The following is a 27,174-nucleotide window of genomic DNA, read 5'->3' as shown; positions in this document are numbered from 1 at the left end:
TCCTGTACTATGTCTGCAGTCTCTGAGCATCTCCTGTACTATGTCTGCAGTCTCTGAGCATCTCCTGTACTATGTCTGCAGTCTCTGGCTATCTCCTGTACTGTGTCTGCAGTCTCTGACCATCTCCTGTTCTATGATTGCTTTCTCTGACCATCTCCTGTACTATGATTGCAGTCTCTGACCGTCTCCTGTACTATGTCTGCAGTCTCTGACCATCTCCTGTACTATGTCTGCAGTCTCTGACCATCTCCTGTACTATGTCTGCAGTCTCTGGGCATCTCCTGTACTATGTCTGCAGTCTCTGGGCATCTCCTGTACTATGTCTGCAGTCTCTGGGCATCTCCTGTACTATGTCTGCAGTCTCTGATCATCTCCTGTACTATGTCTGCAGTCTCTGACCATCTCCTGTTCGATGATTGCAGTCTCTGACTGTCTCTTGTATCATAACTACAGTCTCTGATCATCTCCTGTACTATGTCTGCAGTCTCTGGGCATCTCATGTACCATGTCTGCAGTCTCTGACCATCTCCTGTTCGATGATTGCAGTCTCTGACCATCTCCTGTAATATGTCTGGGGGCTCTTTCTAACAGACTCTCTAACAGAAGCCCTCTTTGTGTGCATCAGAGAGACTCCCCTTCAGGTCTCATTAGTGTACCCTCTTCCTGTATTTTTTTTATTGTTAAAAGATCATGGGAGGATCCTAGGGTAACAAAGACTTCTTAGGGGAGCATCTCTGTGTTTGAGTCGTTGCCATAGAAACATTTGTAAAGGGGAGGAGTTGGTAAGATGACCACGCCCATGTGGGGGCGCCAGAAATATTTCTGCACCCAGGCGCCGGTGACCCTAGGATCGGCCCTGTTGGTGTCCACAGGCCGCTCTCTGCGCCGCCGCTGTGTTTCCTGCCCAAGTCCATCCCCGCCCGCTCCATCCTCCTGTCAGAGGAGATCGGAGCGGCTCTCTCTGCAGTGCAGTGACGTCATTGGGGGCGGGGCGGTCCATGCCGCGCGACGTACAGCGCCTGTCATGTATTTTCCTCCTCTCGGTCACGATCTTTTCCACCCGGGTGGCGCGGCTGCACGCCCGGGTGGGGTTTGTCCTGAGGGGGGGGGGTGTTTCTGTACTAATAGAGGAGGGGGGTCTGTGGGGGGGAGTCTGTACTAATAGAGGAGGGGGGTCTGTGGGGGGGAGTCTGTACTAATAGAGGAGGGGGGTCTGTGGGGGGAGTCTGTAATAATAGAGGAGGGGGGTCTGTGGGGGGAGTCTGTACTAATAGAGGAGGGGGGTCTGTGGGGGGGGAGTCTGTACTAATAGAGGAGGGGGGTCTGTGGGGGGGAGTCTGTACTAATAGAGGAGGGGGGTCTGTGGGGGGGGGGGAGTCTGTACTAATAGAGGAGGGGGGTCTGTGGGGGGGGGGAGTCTGTACTAATAGAGGAGGGGGGTCTGTGGGGGGGGGAGTCTGTACTAATAGAGGAGGGGGGTCTGTGGGGGGGAGTCTGTACTAATAGAGGAGGGGGGTCTGTGGGGGGGGAGTCTGTACTAATAGAGGAGGGGGGTCTGTGGGGGGGGGAGTCTGTACTAATAGAGGAGGGGGGTCTGTGGGGGGGGAGTCTGTACTAATAGAGGAGGGGGGTCTGTGGGGGGGGGAGTCTGTACTAATAGAGGAGGGGGGTCTGTGGGGGGAGTCTGTACTAATAGAGGAGGGGGGTCTGTGGGGGGGGTCTGTACTAATAGAGGAGGGGGGTTTGTGGGGGGAGTCTGTACTAATAGAGGAGGGGGGTCTGTGGGGGGGAGTCTGTACTAATAGAGGAGGGGGGTTTGTGGGGGGGGGAGTCTGTACTAATAGAGGAGGGGGGTTTGTGGGGGGGGAGTCTGTACTAATAGAGGAGGGGGGTTTGTGGGGGGAGTCTGTACTAATAGAGGAGGGGGGTCTGTGGGGGGGGAGTCTGTACTAATAGAGGAGGGGGGTTTGTGGGGGGAGTCTGTACTAATAGAGGAGGGGGGTCTGTGGGGGGGGAGTCTGTACTAATAGAGGAGGGGGGTCTGTGGGGGGAGTCTGTACTAATAGAGGAGGGGGGTCTGTGGGGGGGGAGTCTGTACTAATAGAGGAGGGGGGTCTGTGGGGGGGGGGAGTCTGTACTAATAGAGGAGGGGGGTCTGGGGGGGGGGAGTCTGTACTAATAGAGGAGGGGGGTCTGTGGGGGGGGGGGAGTCTGTACTAATAGAGGAGGGGGGTCTGTGGGGGGGGGAGTCTGTACTAATAGAGGAGGGGGGTCTGTGGGGGGGGAGTCTGTACTAATAGAGGAGGGGGGTTTGTGGGGGGAGTCTGTACTAATAGAGGAGGGGGGTCTGTGGGGGGGGGAGTCTGTACTAATAGAGGAGGGGGGTTTGTGGGGGGGGAGTCTGTACTAATAGAGGAGGGGGGTTTGTGGGGGGAGTCTGTACTAATAGAGGAGGGGGGTCTGTGGGGGGAGTCTGTACTAATAGAGGAGGGGGGTCTGTGGGGGGGAGTCTGTACTAATAGAGGAGGGGGGTCTGTGGGGGGGGGGGAGTCTGTACTAATAGAGGAGGGGGGTCTGTGGGGGGGGGGAGTCTGTACTAATAGAGGAGGGGGGTTTGTGGGGGGAGTCTGTACTAATAGAGGAGGGGGGTCTGTGGGGGGGAGTCTGTACTAATAGAGGAGGGGGGTTTGTGGGGGGGGAGTCTGTACTAATAGAGGAGGGGGGTTTGTGGGGGGAGTCTGTACTAATAGAGGAGGGGGGGTCTGTACTAATGGGGGGGTCTGTCCTGGGGGGTCTGTACTAATGGAGGGGTGGTTTGTCCTGTGGGGGACTGTACTAATGGAGAGGGAGATCTGTCCTGGGGAGGTCTGTACTAATGGAGGGGGGGTTACCTGGGGGGGATCTGTACTGAGTAAGGTCTGTACTGAGGGAGGGGTTTATACTTAGTGCGGGTTCTGCAATGACGGAGGGGGGTCTATATGTAGTGCAGGGGGGTCTGTACTGAGGGGCAACTATAGTTAGTGGAAGGGGGGTGACCCCAACCCTAGTGAAGCCAATGCAGCTGCGGGCTCTCCTTTCCCCCCTCCCTCTCCTGCGTGCTGCTGTACTAGTGAGCGGTGCTTGCCAGCACAACTGCCCACTATGTTTCTTCCCCCGCCTTCATATCAACCAGGGAGGAAACAGAATAAAAAAAAGAGCAGAGAAGAGGATTGTGGGACATATAGTCCCGAGGACTGGCAGCCCCACTGTAACATGGAAACTGCAGCCCACACAGCATGCTCAGCTGAATGGGAAAGAGAGAGAGAGCCAGGAGCCTGGGAAAGCTTTCAGGGAAGTACACCCAGGACTCCAGAGGGAGAGGACAGTGCTGAGAGAACACCATCAGAGAGAGAACCCTGCTGCCCTGCGCCACCAGAGGGAAAGCCACACAGCTTGGGGCCATCCCTGGCAGAGAAAGGAATGGAGTCATTGCAGGAATACAGATCTGGGTGCTACCCAGCGGAGTCGCCACAGGCAATTCAGAGTGAGCTGACTCCTGATCAGAGGAACCGTTGCTGTATCGCTGGGTCAGGTGAGAGGGCCGATCGGCCATTATGTACTAATGTCCATAGGAACTGCAGTCTCTGACCATCTCTTGTAACATGTCTGCAGTCTCTGACCATCTCCTGTAGTATGTCTGCAGTCTCTGACCATCTCTTGTAGTATGTCTGCAGTCTCTGACCATCTCTTGTAGTATGTCTGCAGTCTCTGACCATCTCCTGTACTATGTCTGCAGTCTCTGACCATCTCCTGTACTATGTCTGCAGTCTCTGACCATCTCCTGTACTATGTCTGCAGTCTCTGAGCATCTCCTGTACTATGTCTGCAGTCTCTGGCTATCTCCTGTACTGTGTCTGCAGTCTCTGACCATCTCCTGTTCGATGATTGCAGTCTCTGACTGTCTCTTGTAGTATGTCTGCAGTCTCTGACCATCTCCTGTACTATGTCTGCAGTCTCTGACCATCTCCTGTACTATGTCTGCAGTCTCTGACCATCTCTTGTAACATGTCTGCAATCTCTGATCATCTCCTGTACTATGTCTGCAGTCTCTGAGCATCTCCTGTACTATGTCTGCAGTCTCTGAGCATCTCCTGTACTATGTCTGCAGTCTCTGGCTATCTCCTGTACTGTGTCTGCAGTCTCTGACCATCTCCTGTTCTATGATTGCTTTCTCTGACCATCTCCTGTACTATGTCTGCAGTCTCTGACCATCTCCTGTACTATGTCCGCAGTCTCTGACCATCTCCTGTACTATGTCTGCAGTCTCTGACCATCTCCTGTACTATGTCTGCAGTCTCTGGGCATCTCCTGTACTATGTCTGCAGTCTCTGGGCATCTCCTGTACTATGTCTGCAGTCTCTGGGCATCTCCTGTACTATGTCTGCAGTCTCTGGGCATCTCCTGTACTATGTCTGCAGTCTCTGGGCATCTCCTGTACTATGTCTGCAGTCTCTGATCATCTCCTGTACTATGTCTGCAGTCTCTGACCATCTCCTGTTCGATGATTGCAGTCTCTGACTGTCTCTTGTATCATAACTACAGTCTCTGATCATCTCCTGTACTATGTCTGCAGTCTCTGGGCATCTCATGTACCATGTCTGCAGTCTCTGACCATCTCCTGTTCGATGATTGCAGTCTCTGACCATCTCCTGTAATATGTCTGGGGGCTCTTTCTAACAGACTCTCTAACAGAAGCCCTCTTTGTGTGCATCAGAGAGACCCCCCTTCAGGTCTCATTAGTGTACCCTCTTCCTCTATTTTTTTTATTGTTAAAAGATCATGGGAGGATCCTAGGGTAACAAAGACTTCTTAGGGGAGCATCTCTGTGTTTGAGTCGTTGCCATAGAAACATTTGTAAAGGGGAGGAGTTGGTAAGATGACCACGCCCATGTGGGGGCGCCAGAAATATTTCTGCACCCAGGCGCCGGTGACCCTAGGATTGGCCCTGCCTCCAACCGCCTAACAGTTACACGTAGAAACCTTCGCCACCTAACATTAACTTCCCCCAATCCGAGGTGACTTCCCTGAAACCTCTCTTTCCCTTTAAATGGGAACCAAAACATATGAAATATCTAGGTATCTATCTCACCCCCAATCTCCATTCCCTTTTCCGGCATAACTACATCCCCCTGCTTAACAGGATTAGGGAAGATTTACGAAAATGGTCTAGTTTATCTCACACCTGGTTAGGTAAAGTAAATATTATTAAAATGAACATATTTTCCCCGCATACTCTTTCTTTTCCAAATGCTCCCACTAGGGGTTCCAGCGGGGTTCTTTACTATTTTACAAACTATGATCTCCCGGTTTGTTTGGAGGAACAGTCACCCCAGGATATCTAGAGAAATATTATTTCGCCCCAAGGTATCCGGGGGATTGGCACTACCTAATTTTAAGGCATATTATCAGGCGGTTGTACTTTCTAGGGTGGCCGATTGGAAGTATGCCCTTGACTCAAAATTATGGGTTCAACTTGAATACCTTTTGAGCGGCGCTGATCTCTCAGTGGTCCCTTGGATACCCCGCTCATACAGAAATCTTGACCGATCCACCTCAACACTCACTATATCCTCACTAGATATATGGGACGCCCTACATAAAAAATTCTCATGGGGGTATAACTCTCCTTTAACACCTCTCCTTAATCACAAATATTTTCTACCAGGCTTATTAGATACCGGTTTCCAATCTTGGAGACCGAGAGAACCTCTCTTACTACATCATGTCCTCCGTGGCAACACACTAAAACCATTACATTTGATTATTGACCCCAAACCTGCCTCGTTTTTCGACAAATGGAGATACCATCAATTGCAATGTTTCTTGAGCTCTCTCCCCCACCCACTTAGAAGTTTGCAAGACCTAAATCGAATAGAAGAAATATTCTACCCAAAAGACCCTCCCTTACATAGCATTTCTCTATTTTATAGAGCTATTGTTGCCCTCCAAAACCCTGGGTTCCCACCCTTCCTGGCGAAGTGGGAGGCTGATCTGGATTCTCCCATTTCAGACAATCTAAAGGATAGGATCTTACAACTGGCCCACACCTCCTCCCTTGCTTCTAAAATGGCAGAGGTCAATTATAAACTACTCACTAGGTGACATTACACCCCCGTTAGACTTCACCAAATGTTCCCTGCCAGTTCCCCATCGTGCTGGAGGAACTGTGGGAACAAAGCCACTCATGCACATATCTGGTGGTTTTGCCCACTCATTCGCCCCTATTGGATAGCCATCTGCAATTTGATCTCACAGATTTCGGAGGTCAACCTACCCATGGACCCATGGACTATCCTTTTCCATGCCTCTAAAACCTCCATAGGCTCATATAAACGTTCACTTATTCCTCACCTTTTGAACACAGCCAAAGCCTTAATACCCGCCTTTTGGGGCCAAGCGACAATTCCGCCTATTAGGTCCTGGCTGCAGAAGGTTGATGAAGTTCAACTAATGGAGAGCATTACTCATAACATCAAAGGCACTTCAGAAAAACACTCAGCTACTTGGGCTCCTTGGATAATATTTCAGTCCACCCCCTTATATAAGGATATCATAGTGCAAATCTCATAAATTTATTATTTATACATCATTACCCCCACAAAAAAAAAAAATTTTGATAACTCAACATTTTGTACATGAATGCCAGCACCCCCCCCCCCCTTACCCTCTCCCTTCCCATCTTACTTTCTATTCTATTCACTATCCCTTTTCTCTCTTTTTATTTTCTCTTCTACTATCTAATTTTATGTATTCCATGTTTTCTGCTTGCTTTATCATTTTTTTTTCTCTTTTCTAACTGAAGCAAGATCTTTCACCTTGACCTTATATTTTGAGTTATATGTTTAAATTGAAAGAAGCCTCTTTTCTACTCAACCACTACATTAATTCTCACCCTCCTTTTTGAATACACAGAACTGGTTAATGTATCTCTGGCTTCTGGAAACTCATTGTAAATTTCCGAGTATTGAAGATGACTTTGCTTCTTCATAATGTTTGTACTCAGTTTGTGACATAACTGTTTATTTTTGTACTTATTTCCTTTAATAAAAATTTATTAAAAATAAGAAACCTTCGCCACCTCAACCCTTCTCTTCTCTACTACTGATCACCTCTGTGACAAAATCTCACCTCTGTCCTGCCCCAACCTAGCCACTTTCATCTACAACAGCTCACTGTCCTCCTCCCTAGACAAGCTTGCCCCCCTCACTACACGCAGAATTAGGCCCCGACTGCTACAACCCTGGCAAACAGATGACACCAGAAGTCTCAGAGCCTGTGGCATAAGACTAATGCCGCGTACACACGGTCGGACTTTTCGTCTACAAAAGTCCAACGGACGCCGACGGACTAAAGCTGGCTGGTAATCCGATCGTGTGTGGGCTTCTCCGGACTTTCAGCAGACTTTTTCAGCCTCAAATCCGATGGACTTTAGATTTGAAACATGCTTCAAATCTTTACGTCGTAACTACGACGGACCCCGAAATCCGCTCGTCTGTGTGCTAGTCCGACGGACAAAAACCCATGCTAGGGCAGCTATTGGCTACTGGCTATGAACTTCCTTATTTTAGTCCGGTGTACGTCATCACGTACGAATCCGTCGGACTTTTGTGTGGTCGTGTGTAGGCAAGTCCGTTCGTTAGAAAGTCTGCTGCAAGTCCGCCGAAAGTCCGCCGGAAGTCTGTCGGACAGGCTGTCGGACTTTTGTAGACGAAAAGTCCGACCGTGTGTACGCGGCATAAGACCCAGGAAGACTTCACACAATATAAATCTGCCCTCCTAAAATACTACTCCTGCCTTCACACTGCCAAACAGACCTACTTTATCACACTCATTAACACCTTCTCATCCAGTCCACGTCAACTCTTCTCTACCTTCAACACTCTACTCTGTCCTCCACTGCCTCCACCCACCAACTCACTTACTGCCCAGGAGATTGCCAATTACTTCAAAACTAAGATTGATACAATTCATGAGGAGATCACCAATGCGCAAAAACATCCCCCATGCAACACTCTATGTCCACAGATACAATCATTACTTCCCTGATTCAACCCTGCTACTATTACTGAGGTTGCTAAACTTTTATCTAGCACTCATCTAACCACCTGCCCCCTGGATCCTGTTCCCTCGCAAATGCTACGCTCACCCTCTGACTCGATTCTACACTCTCTAACTCACATTTTTAACCTCTCCCACTCTTGTGGCATCTTCCCAAACTCTCTAAAACATGTGCTAGTCACCCCCATACTTAAAAAGCCCTCACTGGACCCCACCAATCTCAATAACTTACGTCCAATCTTCTTACTCTCCTTCTCCGCCAAACTTCTTGAAAGACTGGTCTACAACCGACTAAGCGACCATCTGACCATCCGGTTTTCGCCCTCAACACTCCACGGAAACTGCTCTCCTTAAACTCTCAAATGACCTACTAATGGCTAAAGCCAATGGACACTTTTCTGTACTACTTCTCCTGGATCTCTCTGCTGCCTTTGACACAGTGGACCACCCCCTCCTCCTTAAAAAAACTCCACTCCTTTGGTCTCCGTGACTGTACTCTTCGCTGGTTCTCATCCTACCTATCCCACCGCTCCTTCAGTGTCACTTACAACTCTACTTCCTCCTCTCCTCTTCCTTTCTCCGTTGGGGTCCCCCAAGGTTCTGTTCTTGGACCTCTCCTTTTCACAATCTACACCACCTCCTTGGGTCAGTTGATTGCCTCCCATGGCTTTAAATATCATCTCTACGCTGATGACACCCAAATCTATCTCTCCACCCCCCAGCTCTCTCCATCTGTCTGCTCTCGCATTACCAACTTACTAGCAGACATATCAGCCTGGATGTCACATCACTTCCTCAAACTCAACCTATCCAAAACCGAGCTCATGATATTTCCTCTCTCAGGTGCCACTTCCCCTGATTTCCCTGTCAATATCAACGGCTCAACTATCAACCCATCTCCCCACGTCAAGGTCCTAGGTGTAATCCTGGACTCTGAACTAACCTTTCGACCCCACATTCTATCACTATCCAAAACTTGCCGCCTCAATCTCCGCAACATCTCCAAGATACGCCCCTTCCTAACCAATGTCATCACAAAGCTTCTAATCCACTCCCTGGTCATTTCCCGCCTCGACTACTGCAACTCCCTCCTCATTGGTTTACCTCTAAATAGGCTATCCCCACTTCAGTCCACCATGAACGCTGCTGCCAGGCTCATCCACCTCACAAACCGCTCAGCGTCTGCTACACCCCTCTGCCAATCCCTCCATTGGCTGCCACTCAGTCACCGAATTAAATTCAAGATACTAACTATAACTTACAGAGCCATCCACAACCTGGCCCCCAGCTACATCTCTAACCTAGTCACAAAATACCAACCTAATCGTTCTCTTCGCTCCTCCCGAGACCTCCTGCTCTCAAACTCCCTTGTCACCTCATCCCATGCTGGCCTTCAGGACTTCTCCAGAGCCTCCCCCATCCTCTGGAATGCTCTACCCCAATCCATCCGATTTTCTCCTACTTTATCCACTTTCAGATGATCCCTGAAAACTCATCTCTTCAGAGAAGCCTATCTGGCCCCCACCTAACAACTGTACATTTATCTTCTCAATCAGCACATCACCCACAGTTATTACCTCTTGTATCTCTTGACCTTCCCTCTTATATTGTAAGCTCTAAGGAGCAGGGCCCTCTGATTCCTACTGTATCAAAGTGTATTGTATTTGTACTGTCTACCCTCAAGTTGTAAAGCGCTATGTAAACTGTTGGCGCTATATAAATCCTGTATAATAATAATAATAATACAGTCTGAAGTCACCAAGCGGACATCTTTTTACACCCACGGAGTCTTGCATTTTACACTTCTTTTTACCAGTAAACTGAGCTTCTGTAGTGTATTTATACAGTATTTTGAAATCCATGCCACTGTTTTGATGTTGAATTGTAGAAACAGCGGCAAGTCTGCTGATCTCGCAGGTTTGCTAATCTGACAGAACATCGCTGATTTTAAAATTCAACATCAAAACAGCTTGACGGATTTCTAAATACTGTATTTAACTATATAAGCTCAGTTTACTGGTAAAAAGAAGTGTGAAATGCAAGACTCCGGTGGGTGTAAAAAGAAGTCCGCTTCGCAACTTCAGACTGTAGGCTTAGTGTAGGCGAGTGCGGATGTACCAAGATGGCCGTGACGGAACGTCACTTTGGTTGCACTTTCTGATGGGTAGCGGCTTTCTGATAGAACACCGGCACAGAAATTTCCTGGCCAAGAGATGGAAGTAAACAAATGGGTGCAGACGCTGGTCACATCATTATCCAAATATGACAATTACATAGCAAACAGGCAGGGCTGTCTTAATGCATGGGCACAGGTGCATGGGGGCTTCATGATAATCTTACATTACATCATGCTGTCCTGGATTTTCCGGGACAGTAACGCTTTTTACTAAGAAGTCCCTGGATGGCTGTGTCCCGGGCAGCATCCCAAAACCTGTACTGTGCCCTCCTGATCCCAGGATTGTGCCCTCCAGAACCCCCCATGTACTGTGCATTTCTGCCTCCCCTCCTGTAGTGTGCCCTTTTTGTTGATTAGTCTTAGATTTTTGGCATGTTTTCTTATTGTTTAACATCAATAAAAGTACTGATATATGTTTAATTCCATCAATTATTTATACTTTAATTCTTGAGAGCAGGTGCATAAATTGGGGCAGGCTGGTGGGGGGGCCCCAGTGCCTTACTTTGCCCAGGGGCCCATGATGCTTGCCCCATAACGCTATGTCTGACGCAAACCCAACACATCACATCACCCAAAGAACACCATCCCCACAGTCAAATATGGTGGTGGCAGCATCATGCTGTGGGGATGTTTTTCAGCAGTCGGGACTGGGAAACTTGTCAGAGTTGAGGGAAAGATGGATGGTGCTAAATACAAGGATATTCTTGAGCAACACCTGTAGCACTCTGTGTGTGATTTGAAGCTAGGACGGAGGTTCACCTTCCAGCAGGACAATGACCCCAAACACACTGCTAAAGCAACACTTGAGTGGTTTAAGGGGAAACCTGTAAATGTGTTGGAATGGCCTAGTCAAAGCCCAGACCTCAATCCAATAGAAAATCTGTTGTCAGACTTAAATATTGCTGTTCACAAGCGCAAACCATCCAACTTGAAGGAGCTGGAGCAGTTTTGCAAAGAGGAATGGGCAAAAATCCCAGTGGTAAGATGTGGCAAGCTCATAGAGACTTATCCAAAGCGACTTGGAGCTGTGATAGCCCCAAAAGGTGGCTCTACAAAGTATTGGCTTTAGGGGGGTGAATAGTTATGCACATTTACTTTTTCTGTTATTTTGTCCTATTTGTTGTTTGCTTCACAGTAATAAAAAAAAATCTTCAAAGCCGTGGGCATGTTCTGTAAACTAAATGATGCAAATCCTCAAACAATCCATGTTAATTCCAGGTTGTGAGCCAACAAAACATGAAAAATGCCAAGGGGGATGAATGCTTATGCAAGGCACTGTATATATTAAAGTTTTTTCCTATATATTGCACTTAGTTGGCGCCCTCTGCTGCCTCCTTTTATAAATGCTTTCTGAAGAGCGATCTGAACGCAGATCATTCTTAAGAGTGCAGAGTGTATAAAATGCCTAATTCTTTCAGAATCTGTCACAGCCATAGCAACAGGTTCTAAAAGTGGTGATGACAAAAACTACTTCAAATGGTGCTTGTGTTAGGAAACTTTGCAAAACTGTCGCAAGGCTTTCCTGAACTAGACCCAGGGACCATACCGCCAGCAAAAAGGTGTTGGGACATCTTTATTGAATTCCCTGTATGTTTTTCCCTCTCTTTCTCTATTTTCCTGACTCTACTCCACTGAAAGGTGAGATACAGGTGCCTTTCCATGTTGAGCGTTTACATTTCTAAAAGGTAAATGGATGAACTTTACTACTAGTATCATATATACTTATCATATTCTATATTTCTTTTTTCATAGTGCTGAATCGGTGGATTTTGCTTCAAGCACACCTCAGAAGAAAACAAATGTAAGTATGGCTAATATTTGCTTTAGGCCCTGTTCACACTTCAGTGCATTGGAAATTGCGTTAAAATCGCAGCAAAACGCGCAATACACGTTTGGGGTGCCATTCGTCCTAATGGCTCCCCAAAGGCGCTAAGAACGTGGGTGTTTTGTCACGCCCAAAATCATGCTGTTTGAAAAAGTCTGCTCCAAAAAAAGGTACAGAGAGGTAGTTTGGCGCATTTTTGAAGCGGAGGGCACCCCTTTCAAATGAATGGTGTCGCTCCAAAAAAAAAAAAAAATAAAGCTAGAAAAACATGATCACTAGACGTGAACGAGGCCTTAAAGCGGTATTAAACCCAAAAGCAAAAATTTGTTATCTTGCAGCTTACCAATCCTTAGATGTGGTGGCTGCATTAGTTTTCTTTTTTTAGGCTTTCTTTCCCTTATTTTCACCTGGTGATCTGGCCAGTAAGTCTGTTGTTTTTCAACAGAACAAGCGCTCCTGAAAATGTAGCAATTAAAGAGACAAACCATTTACCACTGGCAGGGGTGTTCATAATGATCAGCTTTTATTCTTGTAAAACCTTTATCCCAAAAAGAGCAAAACTGTTTGCTGTAACTAATTATCAGTGGCAGCCGGTGATATATTTTTTTTTTGGGGGGGGGGGGGGAACCAGTGCATAGCCACCCTTCCCCTCCCGGTCGGGTCACCGCACACCCCCCACGGTCGCTCGGTTAGTCACCTGCAACACTTACCCCAGGCAGCACTTCCCTCCTTGCTATGCGTCTTCTCCTCTGCATCACGGCAGTGTCCTCGTCGCGTGTCTCCTCCTCAGCATCATGGTGGTGTCCTTGCGGTGCGTCTCCTCCCTCGGCCAATAGGGTAGTTTCTTCTTTTGGCCAATAGGGAAATCTGGACCTGCTTCCTGATTGGCTGGGAGGCAGAATATTCATTCGCTATTGTCACATAACTGGGTGGGCTTCGGGCACAGTGCACTGCGCCCCGAGCCCACCCTTTTTTGAAGCCTATTAGAGCTCCAGGCTCTACTCATGTGCTTCAAAAAAAAAAATCCCCCATTGGAATCCATGCGTCCGGCGCCGCACATGTAGATTAGGGGGCCGGACGCATGGATGGGGGGGGCAGCGTCTGTGCGCCCCCTATGGATGGGCCGCCACTGCTTATTATAAAATGTAAGTTGGAGTTTGGCAGTTTGTTAGTGTATCCTCTTCAAGACCGCAATATTTATGTATACCTTGCGGCTTTTAAGTGGTTTACTGGAGTTGTGGCTGAAGCTATCAGCCATTACCCCGGTATGTTTTTTTTTTTTTATGTATAAGCACTAATGTTAGTGCGAAACGTCAGCTCTCTTTTGTCTGCTGTTATCTTTGATTTTGATGTGAATTTTTCCAAATAAACAAAGCTATTTTTCAAGAGTGCGTCCAGAACCAATTCCTGTACATTTCTACTAGCAATTGCCAGCACCTACGGCTTCTGAACCGAGAGGAATTCTACTTCCTGTCTGTCTAAAACTCCTGGAGCGGTGATATTTCTCCCTCTATGTTGTTTTTTTAGCCGTTTTTTTTTTTAACCGTCGGCTGGCTTTCTAGTGAAAGTGGTCCAAGCGGCTCATGAGCAGCTGGAATGCTTTCAGAAGCAGCCAGGGGGTGTTGGGGTGGGGGGGACAACCCCCCCTTCCATCGCTCGCTGGCGTTTCTCAGGCTTACAGTTTTTACTGGCGCACCCAAAAAACGATTCGCCGGTGCGGCTGGCTGGTCACAGAGGAGTTAAAAGACCAGGTTATCTTTGATCGCCTCTATGGCCTTGGAGGACCATAAAGAGAACCTGTCATCCTTATTACTATTACAGGGGATGTTTACATTGCTTCTAATAGGAATAAAAGTGATTAAAAAAAAATGAAAAAAGGGACAGTGTAAAAAAAAAAAATGTGAAAAAAAAAAATTCAAAAGCACCCCCTTTCCTCCGTCAAAAGCAAACACACTCCCACTGCTCTGAGCCTCTGAAGAAGCTGGTGGAGACCGACGAAACCGGTCAGGCTATCCCATGGTCCACCTTTGTCCCTTTTGACCAGAGGACACCATTTCATCATCTATGGCTTGGCAGACCCTGCAAGGAATGGATTTTCAACTTATCCCTGCTATATTGCTGTTCCGAGGGACACGATGAGTATACTTATCAATCATAAGTTTGGAACTATTATACCTTGTTTGGGACTATATTCCTTGGATTACAAATGGTCCTTTAGAGACCGGGATCGGTAGTTTGTTACAAAGCCTCATTGTGGATTTCCAGTAGAGTGCGAGGGGGGGGGGGGGTGATTTCAGGACATGGTATAATCGACAGCCCTATATTCAATGTGGCAACCTTGATCTACAGATTGTGCATTTAATCCTGATTATTGTACCTCCTCTGGACCACTGTTACTGTCACGTTTCTTCAGCTACCTTCTTAACTGTACATTGGATATCATTGATGTCAAGTATTACCTTATCCTTGTACTATTCCCCAAGGCATCAAAGTCCCATCTTTCAACGGTTCAGGATCAGTTTCCATCAGTCCCTTGTAGGAGCATTAGCCAATTACTTGGCTTTTGTGTATATACTGTACACACATACATGTATCCCTCTGTGTTGGTTCAGTACTCTGAGGGTGCAAGCATTACAAGTAGTTATCAGATGCCATAGATTCCAATTGTTATATACAAGGTCAATGAATATGGTTATGAGAATTGGACATGGAGTTTTACCTGTATGAATGTCACGTTTGAATGATTTGGATTTTAAATGTTGGCTTTTCTATGCATTTGATACAATTAAATAAAATATTTTTTTGCAATTTCAATGTGTACAGTGGGCTGTGTGTTTTTTAGATATACATTGGGTTGGTAGAGCTCATACAGGTCTTTTATTTTGAGTTATACATTATGTGCTTACCAAGAGCTCCCATCCCATTCATCCTCCCCCCCTTTTTCTTTATTTTTAAAATTTTTTTACCACTCTTACAGAGTTATACATTTTTTTTTTTTCTTGCAGTTCACTATTACGTCTCTAAGGGGCCAGGGCCGGTGCTACCACAAGGCAAACGCCTAGGGCGCACTGCTGCCTAGGGCGCCCGGCCACTGGTGTTCCCACTCTCTTCTCTCTGCAGCAAGCAACTAAGTCTCAGCATCAGCAGGCAGCCGCCGCACTGTTCGCACATAGCGTCAGAGGTGCAGCGACGGAGGACTGCATCTGTGTCCCGACTCCTGAATGGAAGCAAGCAAGCATTCATTGATGGGCACTGATGAGGCTGCATTTGATGGGCGCTGGTGGGGTTGCATTTGATGGGCGCTGGTGGGGTTGCATTTGATGGGCGCTGGTGGGGTTGCATTTGATGGGCACTGGTAAGGCTGCATTTGATGGGCCCTGGTGAGGCTGCATTGAAGGGCGCTGGTGAGGCTGCATTGAAGGGCGCTGGTGAGGCTGCATTGAAGGGCGCTCGTGAGGCTGCATTGATAGGCACTGGTGAGGCTGCATTGATAGGCGCTGGTGAGGCTGCATTGATGGGCGCTGGTGAGGCTGCATTGATGGGCGCTGGTGAGGCTGTATTTGATGGGCGCTGGTGAGGCTGCATTTGATGGGCGCTTCATTAAAAAAGTGGCGTATACATGGGCAGGGCAAGTGGGGTGGAGCCAAAGGAGGTTTAGCCTAGGGTGTCAAAAATTGTTGCACCAGCCCTGTAAGGGGCAGTACCTAGAGGGACCCTTGATCTTTGTTTCTAGAAGCGAACACATACATAAGTCGCAAGTGCATACGTAAACGGTGTTCATAGCACACATGTGAGGTATCGCCGTGAACATTAGGGGGAGAGCAATAATTCTAGCACTAGACCTCCTCTGTAATGCTAAATTGGTAACCTGTAAAAAATTTTAAAGCATCGCCTATGGAGATTTTTACAGTAGCTTGTCGCCATTCCACGAGTGTGCGCAATTTTAAAGCATAACATGTTGGGTATCTATTTACTCTGCATAACATCATCTTTCATATTTTACAAAAAAATTGGGGTATATATTGTATTTTGTTTTTTTAAATTGATTAAAGTGTATTTTTCCCCAGAAAATTGCGCTTGAAAAACTGCTGCTCAGGGTCTCTGCTAATAAAAAATATATAATGTTTGGGGGTTATAAGTGATTTTCAAACAAAAAATACCGATTTAAGCTTGTAAATAAAAAGTGCCAGAAAAGGCCTGGTCAGCAAGTGGGCGTCTAAATCTTCTAGTATATTCAACACTCCCCTTCCCCCAGACTGACAATGCTGCTGTCCAAATGCGCCCCCTGTGCTCCTACCTTCAGAGTGGGAGCGCTCTAATACAGGAGGTGTGTTACTGGTCAGATCACCAGGGGAAAACAGAGGGAGAAAAATGCCTAAAAAATGAAAACAAATGCAGCCCCCACATTTGATTGGTAAGCTGCAATATAGTACGTTTTTGGTTTTTAGTTTAGTACCACTTTGATATACAAAGTGTACTTTTATTGATTTATAATATTATGTTTTCCTAGTTTACTATTGCTGCACCAACCAGACTGTCACTGATAAGCTCACCCCGTGAGAGATGCCTAGGTGAGTTCATACAGTTTCTATGTTGGAGTATGATGGTGGAGAATAGACAAATCAAAGTATTTTTACACTCCTTTTATTACATTTTGACATTTTTTTAGAGATTTATATTGAAATGTGATAAATCTCTGTTTATATTGGTTATGTTACTTTACCCGTTCACTTCAATTACTGCACACGTTATACATTATATAGATAGCTATAGCCACTTTATCAGTAGGTGTAGCGGGCCAGCATTTTTGAGCAGAACAAGTTTTGACCTTTTTAGATCCTGGGTAATATAGATTAGGGATGCCACCTGTTCAGGTTTCACCCTGGGTAATGTAGATTAGGGATGCCACCTGTACAGGTTTCACCCTGGGTAATGTAGATTAGGGATGCCACCTGTACAGGTTTCACCCTGGGTAATGTAGATTAGGGTTGCCACCTGTCCAGGTTTCACCCTGGGTAATGTAGATTAGGGATGCCACCTGTCCTGGTTTCACCCTGGGTAATGTAGATTAGGGTTGCCACCTGTCCAGGTTTCACCCTGGATAATGTAGATTAGGGATGCCACCTGTCCAGGTTTCACCCTGGGTAATGTAGATTAGGGTTGCCACCTGTCCAGGTTTCACCCTGGGTAATGTAGATTAGGGATGCCACCTGTACAGGTTTCACCCTGGGTAATGTAGATTAGGGTTGCCACCTGTCCAGGATTCATCATGTGTCCGGGTTTCAGTCCGCCTGAAACCCGGACACATTATTCAGACGGGGCTGTGGCTCCCCAAGTAACCAAGATAGTCTCCCAGTAATCTGTTGCCCCAGGAGCTGCGGGTGGCTGCCTGGGGGCAGGTTCCACAGCACTGAAGGGTGAGGTGATGTCAGCATGAGCAATTTAGCTACACCTACTGTTCACTGTGGCACAATATGAGTGCCGCATTACTACTGTCCTTGGGGCACTCAAAGGTGTCCCAGGTCTTTTATAATTCCTATAATGTTTACTACGGGAAAAAAAAAATTGCCCTGTGCCGCTAAAGTGTTCAGGTTTGGTGTGAAGCAGAGGTGGCAACCCTAATGTAGATCAGCAATTAAATGTGTGAATTGACACCCCTGGTGCAGACTATTGATTACATAAGCAATGTACTGTATACATTGTTTCAGGCAAAGTTTTACCTGCCCTATGACATCTTAGGCTCCGCTCACATCTATGCAGGTATAGCAGTGCATGTGAGATTCTGCTTGTTGTGTTTAGGACAGCCCATTCATTTCAGTGGGCTTCACTACTCGCTAAAACCACACAAAAGTGCACAACTGTAGGACGGGGCTTGGGATTGGCGCCAAGAACACAAGTCCCTGCCCCACTCCTCTCCTTGCTAGAACAGTGACCCTCCTGCTGAGGCTGTACCCTCTGCCATCTTGTGCCCACTCCATGCCAGAGGACATTCCCAATGACTATGCTCCGGGGGGGCGGAGTGAAATACATTGGGGGAATGGCCTGGTGGAGCCCAGGCTGAGGTTGTCTCTCTCATACCCCCATAGGACTCCGTGGATGTGCGGCATCAGTGATCTTTCCTCTTTCTAGACATTCCCAGCCACTGACCTATATATCCCAAAAGGAAGGAATTTCCACACATAAATAGAGCTGCTGCACTTTACTGGTGATACTTGGAAAATGGTACAAACCATCGCATCACACCGACATACTATCCGGGGTTACTTGACAGTACATTGTCCATCATCTGCAGTGGACGGTCTGTGACAGTCATATGTGAAAGCATCTTGCAGCACTTTCAGTAAGCCATCTTCCCTAACATTCTTTCCCTCCACTCACAGGGATAGGATCTCTGCAGTCACCTCCTCCATGGGTAAACATCTCCCGGGACCCTCCAGTAGAATAGCCTCACTACAGGCATGACCTACAAGGCCTCTCTCAACCCGCCCTAGCCCTCTCCTCCATAAGGGTCAGGAAGTTCACAGCTGGCTCTCCTGGGTGCAGGTCTATCTCTCTCCTCCCCTGTCCAGGGCCTCCACTTGCTGGCTCCATCTGTCCAGATGTGGGGTGTTCGATTCCCATGCCCCAACTACACTAGGGCTTCTCCTAACATGGCTTATATCTTGGTCACCCATTACATCACTATGGGAGGGCTCTAACTAAAAGGGGCCTAGCACCTGCTGACACTGCTTTCTGTAACCAGACACTATTCTGGAACAGAGCCACCTGGTGGCATATTAGCTAGCTGCACCTGCCTACGTTACCCTTTTTAATTCGCACCAAAACACATGGTACTTTGTTGCTATGAGTTTTGGCGCACGTTTTCTCGCATGCTTAAGGGTGCCATTAAGAATCAATGTGAACATATATATACAATGTGCGGTGCTACACATTGGCCCTACACATTAGCACCGCGGATTGGGTATATATGTTCACATTGTCACATTTTGAGGAAGTGGTGAGTGCTGGCAGCTGTTTTCTAGTATTTTTTATTTTTATATTTTTTGGGTTTTTGAGATTTTATTTAAAAAAAAAATTGTTTTGAGTTTTTAGTTTTGGCAGCTTACAAGGTTTATACATATATTAAGAATCAATGGCACCATTTGTGCTTGCAAAAGGGATGCACCTTTTTTTGTGCATTGTGGGAACATGCACGATTTTGCGCTTGTTCACACAACATACAAATGTGAATCTAACCTTACAAAGAATATTTTCTAAAAAGTTTACTTGTTTATTTGTAGTAAGCAATCTTTCATTTTACAGGACACATCCCCCACAAAATGAATACTACAGGCTCATTAAGGTAAACAATTAACAATAAAGGTAAACAAGTTGATGTTGGTTTAATAGATGTAGTGATCTTAAAACTGAACTCCAGGAATTCAGCCACTTTATAAAATGTGGTGGCATACCTTGAGTTAAGTCCAGCGAGGTGGATACAACCATCTCTGTAATTTACATTGACCGTTTTTTACGGAGCTCCGGGAAGACAAATACCACTATACTCCCGGGGCTCTGACAGAAGAGACGGTGCATTTTCACACACAGCATCTCTGCCCACCTCTCCCCCTCTGCTGTTCATTCACAGAATATGTATGTGAAACTAAACCAGGCTAGTGGTGAAAAACAATAATTAATAAATAGTGATAAGAGCTGCACCATGAGATATTTTTTTACAGCAACAAATAGACAATAAATAATGTGCTGTGCTGCAATCCAAATGAACCAATACAGTATGTGACAAAATAAAGCCTCGTACACATGATCTGACTTTCCGACGGGAAATGTTCGATGACAGGCTGTTGGCGGAAAATCCGACCGTGTGTACGCTCCATCGGACAATTGTTGTCGGACTTTCAGCGGACAAATGTTGGATGGCAGGTTTTCAAATTTTCCGCGGACAAATGTCTGTTGTCGGATCTTCCGAGCGTGTGTACACAAGTCCGCCGGACAAAAGTCCAAAGTACAAACACGCATGCTCGGAAGCAAGGATGAGCCGGAAGTGGTCGGTTTTGTAAACTAGCATTCGTAATGGAGAATTGACATTCGTGACGCGGCAAATTATGAAATCTGGAAATGCAGCGCACAATTCTCTTCTTCTTTAATGGGATAAGAATGAAGCTGCTTTGCTGGTGATACTGATGGAGTTATTGCGAACTAATTTTCAAAGGCTTTTTTTTCTAGTGATATCAAGAATATTGTTATTATGTTTTTTTTTTTGTTTTGTTTTTTCGGCAAGTTACCACAACACCATTATCCTGTTTTATTTAAGATCAAAGATACAACTATGTTGGTGTCCCTTGTCAATTTTACATTGTATTTTTTTTAAATGTGACTGTCATTTGAAGTAAAACACACAACCAAGTCTCCCACAATTTTTTTATTGTGCATTAAAAAAAAAAAATCTGCCAATAGTAGAAGTTAACCAAAAATTGAATTCTATGCATCCAAAAATATAGAAAATATATCAAATAATTATTATTCAACCAAAAACTAATGTCAACGCAATAACTCCAAGGCCAATAATAAATAACACATTATCTCCTCCGATTCCGCAACATGTCTGGTTGACGAACGGCCGTTCAGAAACGAACTGAAAAGTGCGAATCAGCACTCACCAAACTTCTACTAACACAAAACTAGCAGAAAGAGCCCAAAGGGTGGCGCTAAAGAGCTGAAAAACAACGTAGAACATCGCTACGTTCGTATTTGTTGGCCAACAATTGTGTGCCGTGTGTATGCAAGACAAATTTGGGCCAACACCCTTCGGAGAAAAGTCCACGGTTTTGTTGGCCAACAATCCGATCGTGTGTACGAGGCTTTATATATACAACAAAAAATCAAATACACAAATAAAATGTCCCAAATAGTCCAAAAAAAAGATGTGATGAAATGATCCTCCGAAAATACCTTTCATAGAGTGCTCCATGACCACCACACAGAGACTCACTCCCGCTTACCGATAGGATATGACTAATATTATAAAGAGTTATATCTCGCTTGTATTGGTTACTCCCTCACAAAATGTTTCCATTTATTCCAGCAAGACGTCAGTTGTGACGAAACATGTAGGGTAGAGTCTTTCTTTTACAGAAGGGAGGCGATATTGTGATCTCTATTAGGGATGAGCTTCGAGTTCGAGTCGAACTCATGTTCGACTCGAACATTAGCTGTTCGCAAGTTCGCCGAACACCGAACAATTTGGGGTGTTCGCGGCAAATTCGAATGCCGCGGAACACCCTTTAAAAGTCTATGGGAGAAATCAAAAGTGCTAATTTTAAAGGCTTATATGCAAGTTATTGTCATAAAAAGTGTTTGGGGACCCGGGTCCTGCCCCAGGGGACATGTATCAATGCAAAAAAAAGTTTTAAAAACGGACGTTTTTTCAGGAGCAGTGATTTTAATAATGCTTAAAGTCAAACAATAAAAGTGTAATATCCCTTTAAATTTCGTACCTGGGGGGTGTCTATAGTATGCCTGTAAAGGGGCGCATGTTTCCCGTGTTTAGAACAGTCTGACAGCAAAATGACATTTGGAAGGAAAAAACACATTTAAAACTACCCGCGGCTATTGCATTGCCGACAATACACATAGAAGTTCATTGATAAAAACGGCATGGGAATTCCCCCCAGGGAAACCCCGAACCAAAATTAAAAAAAAAAAAAAAATGACGTGGGGGGGTCCCCCTAAATTCCATACCAGGCCCTTCAGGTCTGGTATGGATATTAAGGGGAACCCCGGCCAAAATTTAAAAAAAAAAATGACGTGGGGTTCCCCCTAAATTCCATACCAGACCCTTCAGGTCTGGTATGGATTTTAAGGGGAACCCCGCGCCAAAAAAAAAACGGCGTGGGGTTCCCCCAAAAATCCATACCAGACCCTTATCCGAGCACGCAACCTGGCAGGCCGCAGGAAAAGAGGGGGGGACGAGAGTGCGCCCCCCCCCTCCTGAACCGTACCAGGCCACATGCCCTCAACATTGGGAGGGTGCTTCGGGGTAGCCCCCCAAAACACCTTGTCCCCATGTTGATGAGGACAAGGGCCTCATCCCCACAACCGTGGCCGGTGGTTGTGGGGGTCTGCGGGCGGGGGGCTTATCGGAATCTGGAAGCCCCCTTTAACAAGGGGACCCCCAGATCCCGGCCCCCCCCTGTGTGAAATGGTAAGGGGGTACTTACCCCTACCATTTCACTAAAAAACTGTCAAAATAGTTAAAAATGACAAGAGACAGTTTTTGACAATTCCTTTATTTAAATGCTTCTTCTATCTTCCTTCATCTTCTTCTTCTTCTGGTTCTTCTGGCTCTTCTGGTTCTTCCTCCGGCGTTCTCGTCCAGCATCTTCTCCGCGGCGTCTTCTATCTTCTCCTCCTCGGGCCGCTCCGCACCCATGGCATGAGGGGAGGCTCCCGCTCTTCTCTTCATCTTCTTCTTCATCCTCTTCTCTTCTTCATCTTCTTCATCTTCATCTTCTCTTCTTTTCTTCTGCGGGCCGCTCCGCATCCATGCATGGAGGGAGGCTCCCGCTGTGTGACGGCGTCTCCTCGTCTGACGGTTCTTAAATAACGGGGGGCGGGGCCACCCGGTGACCCCGCCCCCCTCTGACGCACGGGACATGACGGGACTTCCCTGTGGCATTCCCCGTGACGTCACAGGGAAGTCCCGCAAGTCACCGTGCGTCAGAGGGGGGCGGGGTCACCGGGTGGCCCCGCCCCCCGTTATTTAAGAACCGTCAGACGAGGAGACGCCGTCACACAGCGGGAGCCTCCCTTCATGCATGGATGCGAAGCGGCCCGGAGAAGAAAAGAAGAGAAGATGAAGATGAAGAAGATGAAGAAGATGAAGAAGAGAAGAGGATGAAGAAGAAGATGAAGAGAAGAGCGGGAGCCTCCCCTCATGCCATGGGTGCGGAGCGGCCCGAGGAGAAGAAGATAGAAGACGCCGCGGAGAAGATGCTGGACGAGAACGCCGGAGGAAGAACCAGAAGAGCCAGAAGAACCAGAAGAAGAAGAAGATGAAGGAAGATAGAAGAAGCATTTAAATAAAGGAATTGTCAAAAACTGTCTCTTGTCATTTTTAACTATTTTGACAGTTTTTTAGTGAAATGGTAGGGGTAAGTACCCCCTTACCATTTCACACAGGGGGGGGGCGGGATCTGGGGGTCCCCTTGTTAAAGGGGGCTTCCAGATTCCGATAAGCCCCCCGCCCGCAGACCCCCACAACCACCGGCCACGGTTGTGGGGATGAGGCCCTTGTCCTCATCAACATGGGGACAAGGTGTTTTGGGGGGCTACCCCAAAGCACCCTCCCAATGTTGAGGGCATGTGGCCTGGTACGGTTCAGGAGGGGGGGGGCCGCACTCTCGTCCCCCCCTCTTTTCCTGCGGCCTGCCAGGTTGCGTGCTCGGATAAGGGTCTGGTATGGATTTTTGGGGGAACCCCACGCCGTTTTTTTTTTTTTTTTTTGGCGCGGGGTTCCCCTTAAAATCCATACCAGACCTGAAGGGTCTGGTATGGAATTTAGGGGGAACCCCACGTCATTTTTTTTTTAAATTTTGGCCGGGGTTCCCCTTAATATCCATACCAGACCTGAAGGGCCTGGTATGGAATTTAGGGGGACCCCCCCATGTCATTTTTTTTTTTTTTAATTTTGGTTCGGGGTTTCCCTGGGGGGAATTCCCATGCCGTTTTTATCAATGAACTTCTATGTGTATTGTCGGCAATGCAATAGCCGCGGGTAGTTTTAAATGTGTTTTTTCCTTCCAAATGTCATTTTGCTGTCAGACTGTTCTAAACACAGGAAACATGCGCCCCTTTACAGGCATACTATAGACACCCCCCAGGTACGAAATTTAAAGGGATATTACACTTTTATTGTTTGACTTTAAGCATTATTAAAATCACTGCTCCCGAAAAAACGGCCGTTTTTAAAACTTTTTTTTGCATTGATCCATGTCCCCTGGGGCAGGACCCAGGTCCCCAAACACTTTTTATGACAATAACTTGCATATAAGCCTTTAAAATTAGCACTTTTGATTATTCATGTTCGTGTCCCATAGACTTTAACGGTGTTCGCTTGTTCGAGCGAACTTTTTTCCTGTTCGCATGTTCTGGTGCGAACCGAACAGGGGGGTGTTCGGCTCATCCCTAATCTCTATTCAGTTTTGGATTTTTTTTTATACAGCGCTGATTGTTTTTTTTTTATTCCTGTAAGAGCATGTTGTAGCCTTTATTAAAGTCATGTTAGTTGGATTTCCCATAAGTGGTGATACTGGTAGGAGAACCGATGCATATTGTGGCGTTCTTGTAGGAGGTAAATGGAAACATTTTGTGAAGGAGTAACCAATACACCAAGATTTGACTCCTTATAATATTCGTCACATCGTTCCAGTAAGCGGGATCGAGTGTGTGTGCAGTGGTGGAGCACTCTATCAGAAGTGTTTTTGGAGGAATATCATTTCATCACATTTTTTTTTTTTTTTTTGGATTGCAGTATTTGGGACATTTTAGTTATTTTATGTGTTTGATTTTTTGTTATGTATTATTTTGTCCCATACCATATTGGTTCATTTGGATTGCAGCGCAGCACATTATTTATTGTCAGTTCAATCACAGAAGTGAATGAGTTTACTTAATACAAAGTGCTCTGTGATTGGGCAGGAGGAGGGGAAGGGTGGGCGGAGCAGCTGTATACAACACTGCAGCTGCACTGGAAGTATAGCAACAGTATTGTTCCTAGCGCTAAGTAAAATTACATATTGTTAATTAAACCGATAAGGCCATGAGGTGGCATGCACCTCGTTGGACTTAACTACTAATAATCCAGAACATTATAGAAAGTGACTGAATTCCTGGAGTTCAGCTTTAACATGTGTTATGCCCTTTCTTTTGAGTAAATTACATCTGATTATAGTTCACATTAAAGAAATTCTGTTAACCACTTCAGCCCCGGAAGGTTTTACCCCCTTAATGACCAGGCCATTTTTTGCAATTTCGGCACTGCGTTATTTTAACTGACAACTGCGCGGTAGTGCGACGTTGTACCCAAATAAAATGTATGTACTTTTTTTTCCCCGCAAATAGAGCTTTCTTTAGGTGGTAGTTGATCACCTCTGCGGTTTTTATTTTTTGCGTTTTGAATTAAAAAAAGACCAACAATTTTGAAAAAATAAAAAACAATATTTTTTACTTTCTGCTATAATACATATCCAATAAAAAAAAATGTAAAAAAAAAAAAAAAATCTAATTTCTTCATTAATTTAGGTTTGGTAAAAAAAAAAATCCTAAGTGTAAGCTGATTGGTTTGCACAAAAGTTATACAAACTATGGGATATTTTTATGGGATCTTTCGTTTTTCTTTTTTTTTTTTTTTTTTTTTTACTAGTAATGGCGGCGATCAGCGATTTTTAGCGGGACTGTGACATTGCGGCGAACAAATAGGACACTTTTTTGAGAACCAGTGACATTATTACAGTGATCGATCAGTGCTAAAACTGTTACTGTACTAATGACACTGGTAGGGGAGGGGGTTAACACCAGGGGCAATCACAAGGTTAAGTGTGCCCCTAGGGCAGCGATGGTACCACATTTCCCATGATGCTCATGCACTCTGCAGTGTAGTTGAGCATCATGGGAAATGTAGTTACAAAACATCTGGGGTGCCAAGGTTGGCCATCACTGCCCTAGGGGGTGCTTGCTAACTGTGTGGGGGATGGACTGACTGGGGGAACACACAGATCCGTGTTCCTGCTTAGCATAGGCAGATCGTCCTTCTGCCTCTCTGGGGAACGAAAGCGGGTGGCCAGCGGACATCGGGACCGCTGGACCCGCTGATGGGCTCTCCCCCTCTGTCCAATGGGCGGGCGCGCGCCTTAGTATCTATTACACGAAATGACGTGCAGGTACGTGATTTCGCACAACAGAGCCGCCCTGCCGCAGTATATCTGGTTAAAGAGGAGGGCCCATTAAAAAAAAAAAAAAAAATTAAAAGTCAGCAGCTACAAATACTGCAGCTGCTGACTTTTAATTGGACACTTACCTGTCCCAGGGTCCAGCGATGCGGGGGATCGAAGCCCCGCTTGCCTCCCCCTCCGTTCGACGGCGCCGGCATTGCAACTGTGGGCGCCGGGCTGTGGCTTCACAGCCGGGCACCCACTATGCATGCGCGAGCGGCGCCGTGATTGGCTGCTCAGTCACCTGGGACCTGTAATGGGTCCCAGGTGATTGACAAGAGGGAGGGAGCAGAGCTGAGCCCTTCCTGCGCCGAGGGGGAAGTGATGTCACCAGCCCAGGCACTGAAAGAGGCAGACTATGAGGGACCCCCTAGCAACAGGCATTTAGAGGTGAGTTAAAAAAAAAATTTCCAAATGTTTTTTTTTATTTTCTTTTAGGAATTTTCATGTATTTTTTATTTTTTGGGTGGAACACCACTTTAAGTGGTTAAAGAACAGACCACAAATTGATTAATAACAGATCACCTTTTAACTGAAGATATACATTGTGAAAAAAGTGATAAAGACTTTTCTGGACAATTTTATGAAAAATAGATTACAGGGCTATTAAGTAGTGGATGTGTACGGATTATTTTTGGAGAATAAGGATTTAGTGTTACGGCGGGTGACATGTACAGGCATCGTCATGTACTTGTACATTGACACCTTCTTCTGGGTTAGGCCCCTTTCACACTGGGGCGGTAGGGGGCGTCGGCGGTAAAACAGCGCTATTTTTAGAGCTGTTTTACCGCAGTATTCGTCCGCTAGCGGTGCGGTTTTAACCCCCCACTGGCGACCGAAAAAGGGTTAAAACCACTCGTACAGCGCGGCTATAGCGCTGTACGATGGGCAGGAGCGGCGAAGGAGTGGTGAATACACCGCTCCTTCACCGCTCCAAAGATGCGGCTTGCAGGACTTTTTTACCGTCCTGCCAGCGCACCGCTTCAGTGTGAAAGCCCTCGGGCTTTCACACTGAACAAACAGCGGAGGCTGTTTAGGGGCGGTTTGCAGGCGGTATTTTTAGCGCAATAACGCCTGCAAACCGCCCC

General features: G+C 46.4%; 1 protein-coding gene across 1 annotated transcript in view; it reads left to right on the top strand.

Annotated features, from left to right (window-relative positions):
• RNF212 (ring finger protein 212) overlaps positions 1 to 27,174 on the top strand; it is an 80,003-nt gene that overhangs the window by 49,755 nt on the left and 3,074 nt on the right. Inside the window, exons 9-11 of the mRNA XM_073618378.1 lie at positions 12,026 to 12,074; positions 16,609 to 16,669; positions 19,401 to 19,440. Of these exons, the coding sequence (XP_073474479.1) occupies positions 12,026 to 12,074; positions 16,609 to 16,669; positions 19,401 to 19,440 (150 nt within the window). The remainder of the gene's footprint in view (positions 1 to 12,025; positions 12,075 to 16,608; positions 16,670 to 19,400; positions 19,441 to 27,174) is intronic.

The sequence above is a fragment of the Aquarana catesbeiana genome, linkage group LG03 (genome assembly GCF_042186555.1).
Source record: "Aquarana catesbeiana isolate 2022-GZ linkage group LG03, ASM4218655v1, whole genome shotgun sequence".
NCBI classification, from domain to species: domain Eukaryota; kingdom Metazoa; phylum Chordata; class Amphibia; order Anura; family Ranidae; genus Aquarana; species Aquarana catesbeiana.
Note: the sequence above shows the minus strand (reverse complement) of the source record. Positions and strands in the feature narration are given on the sequence as shown.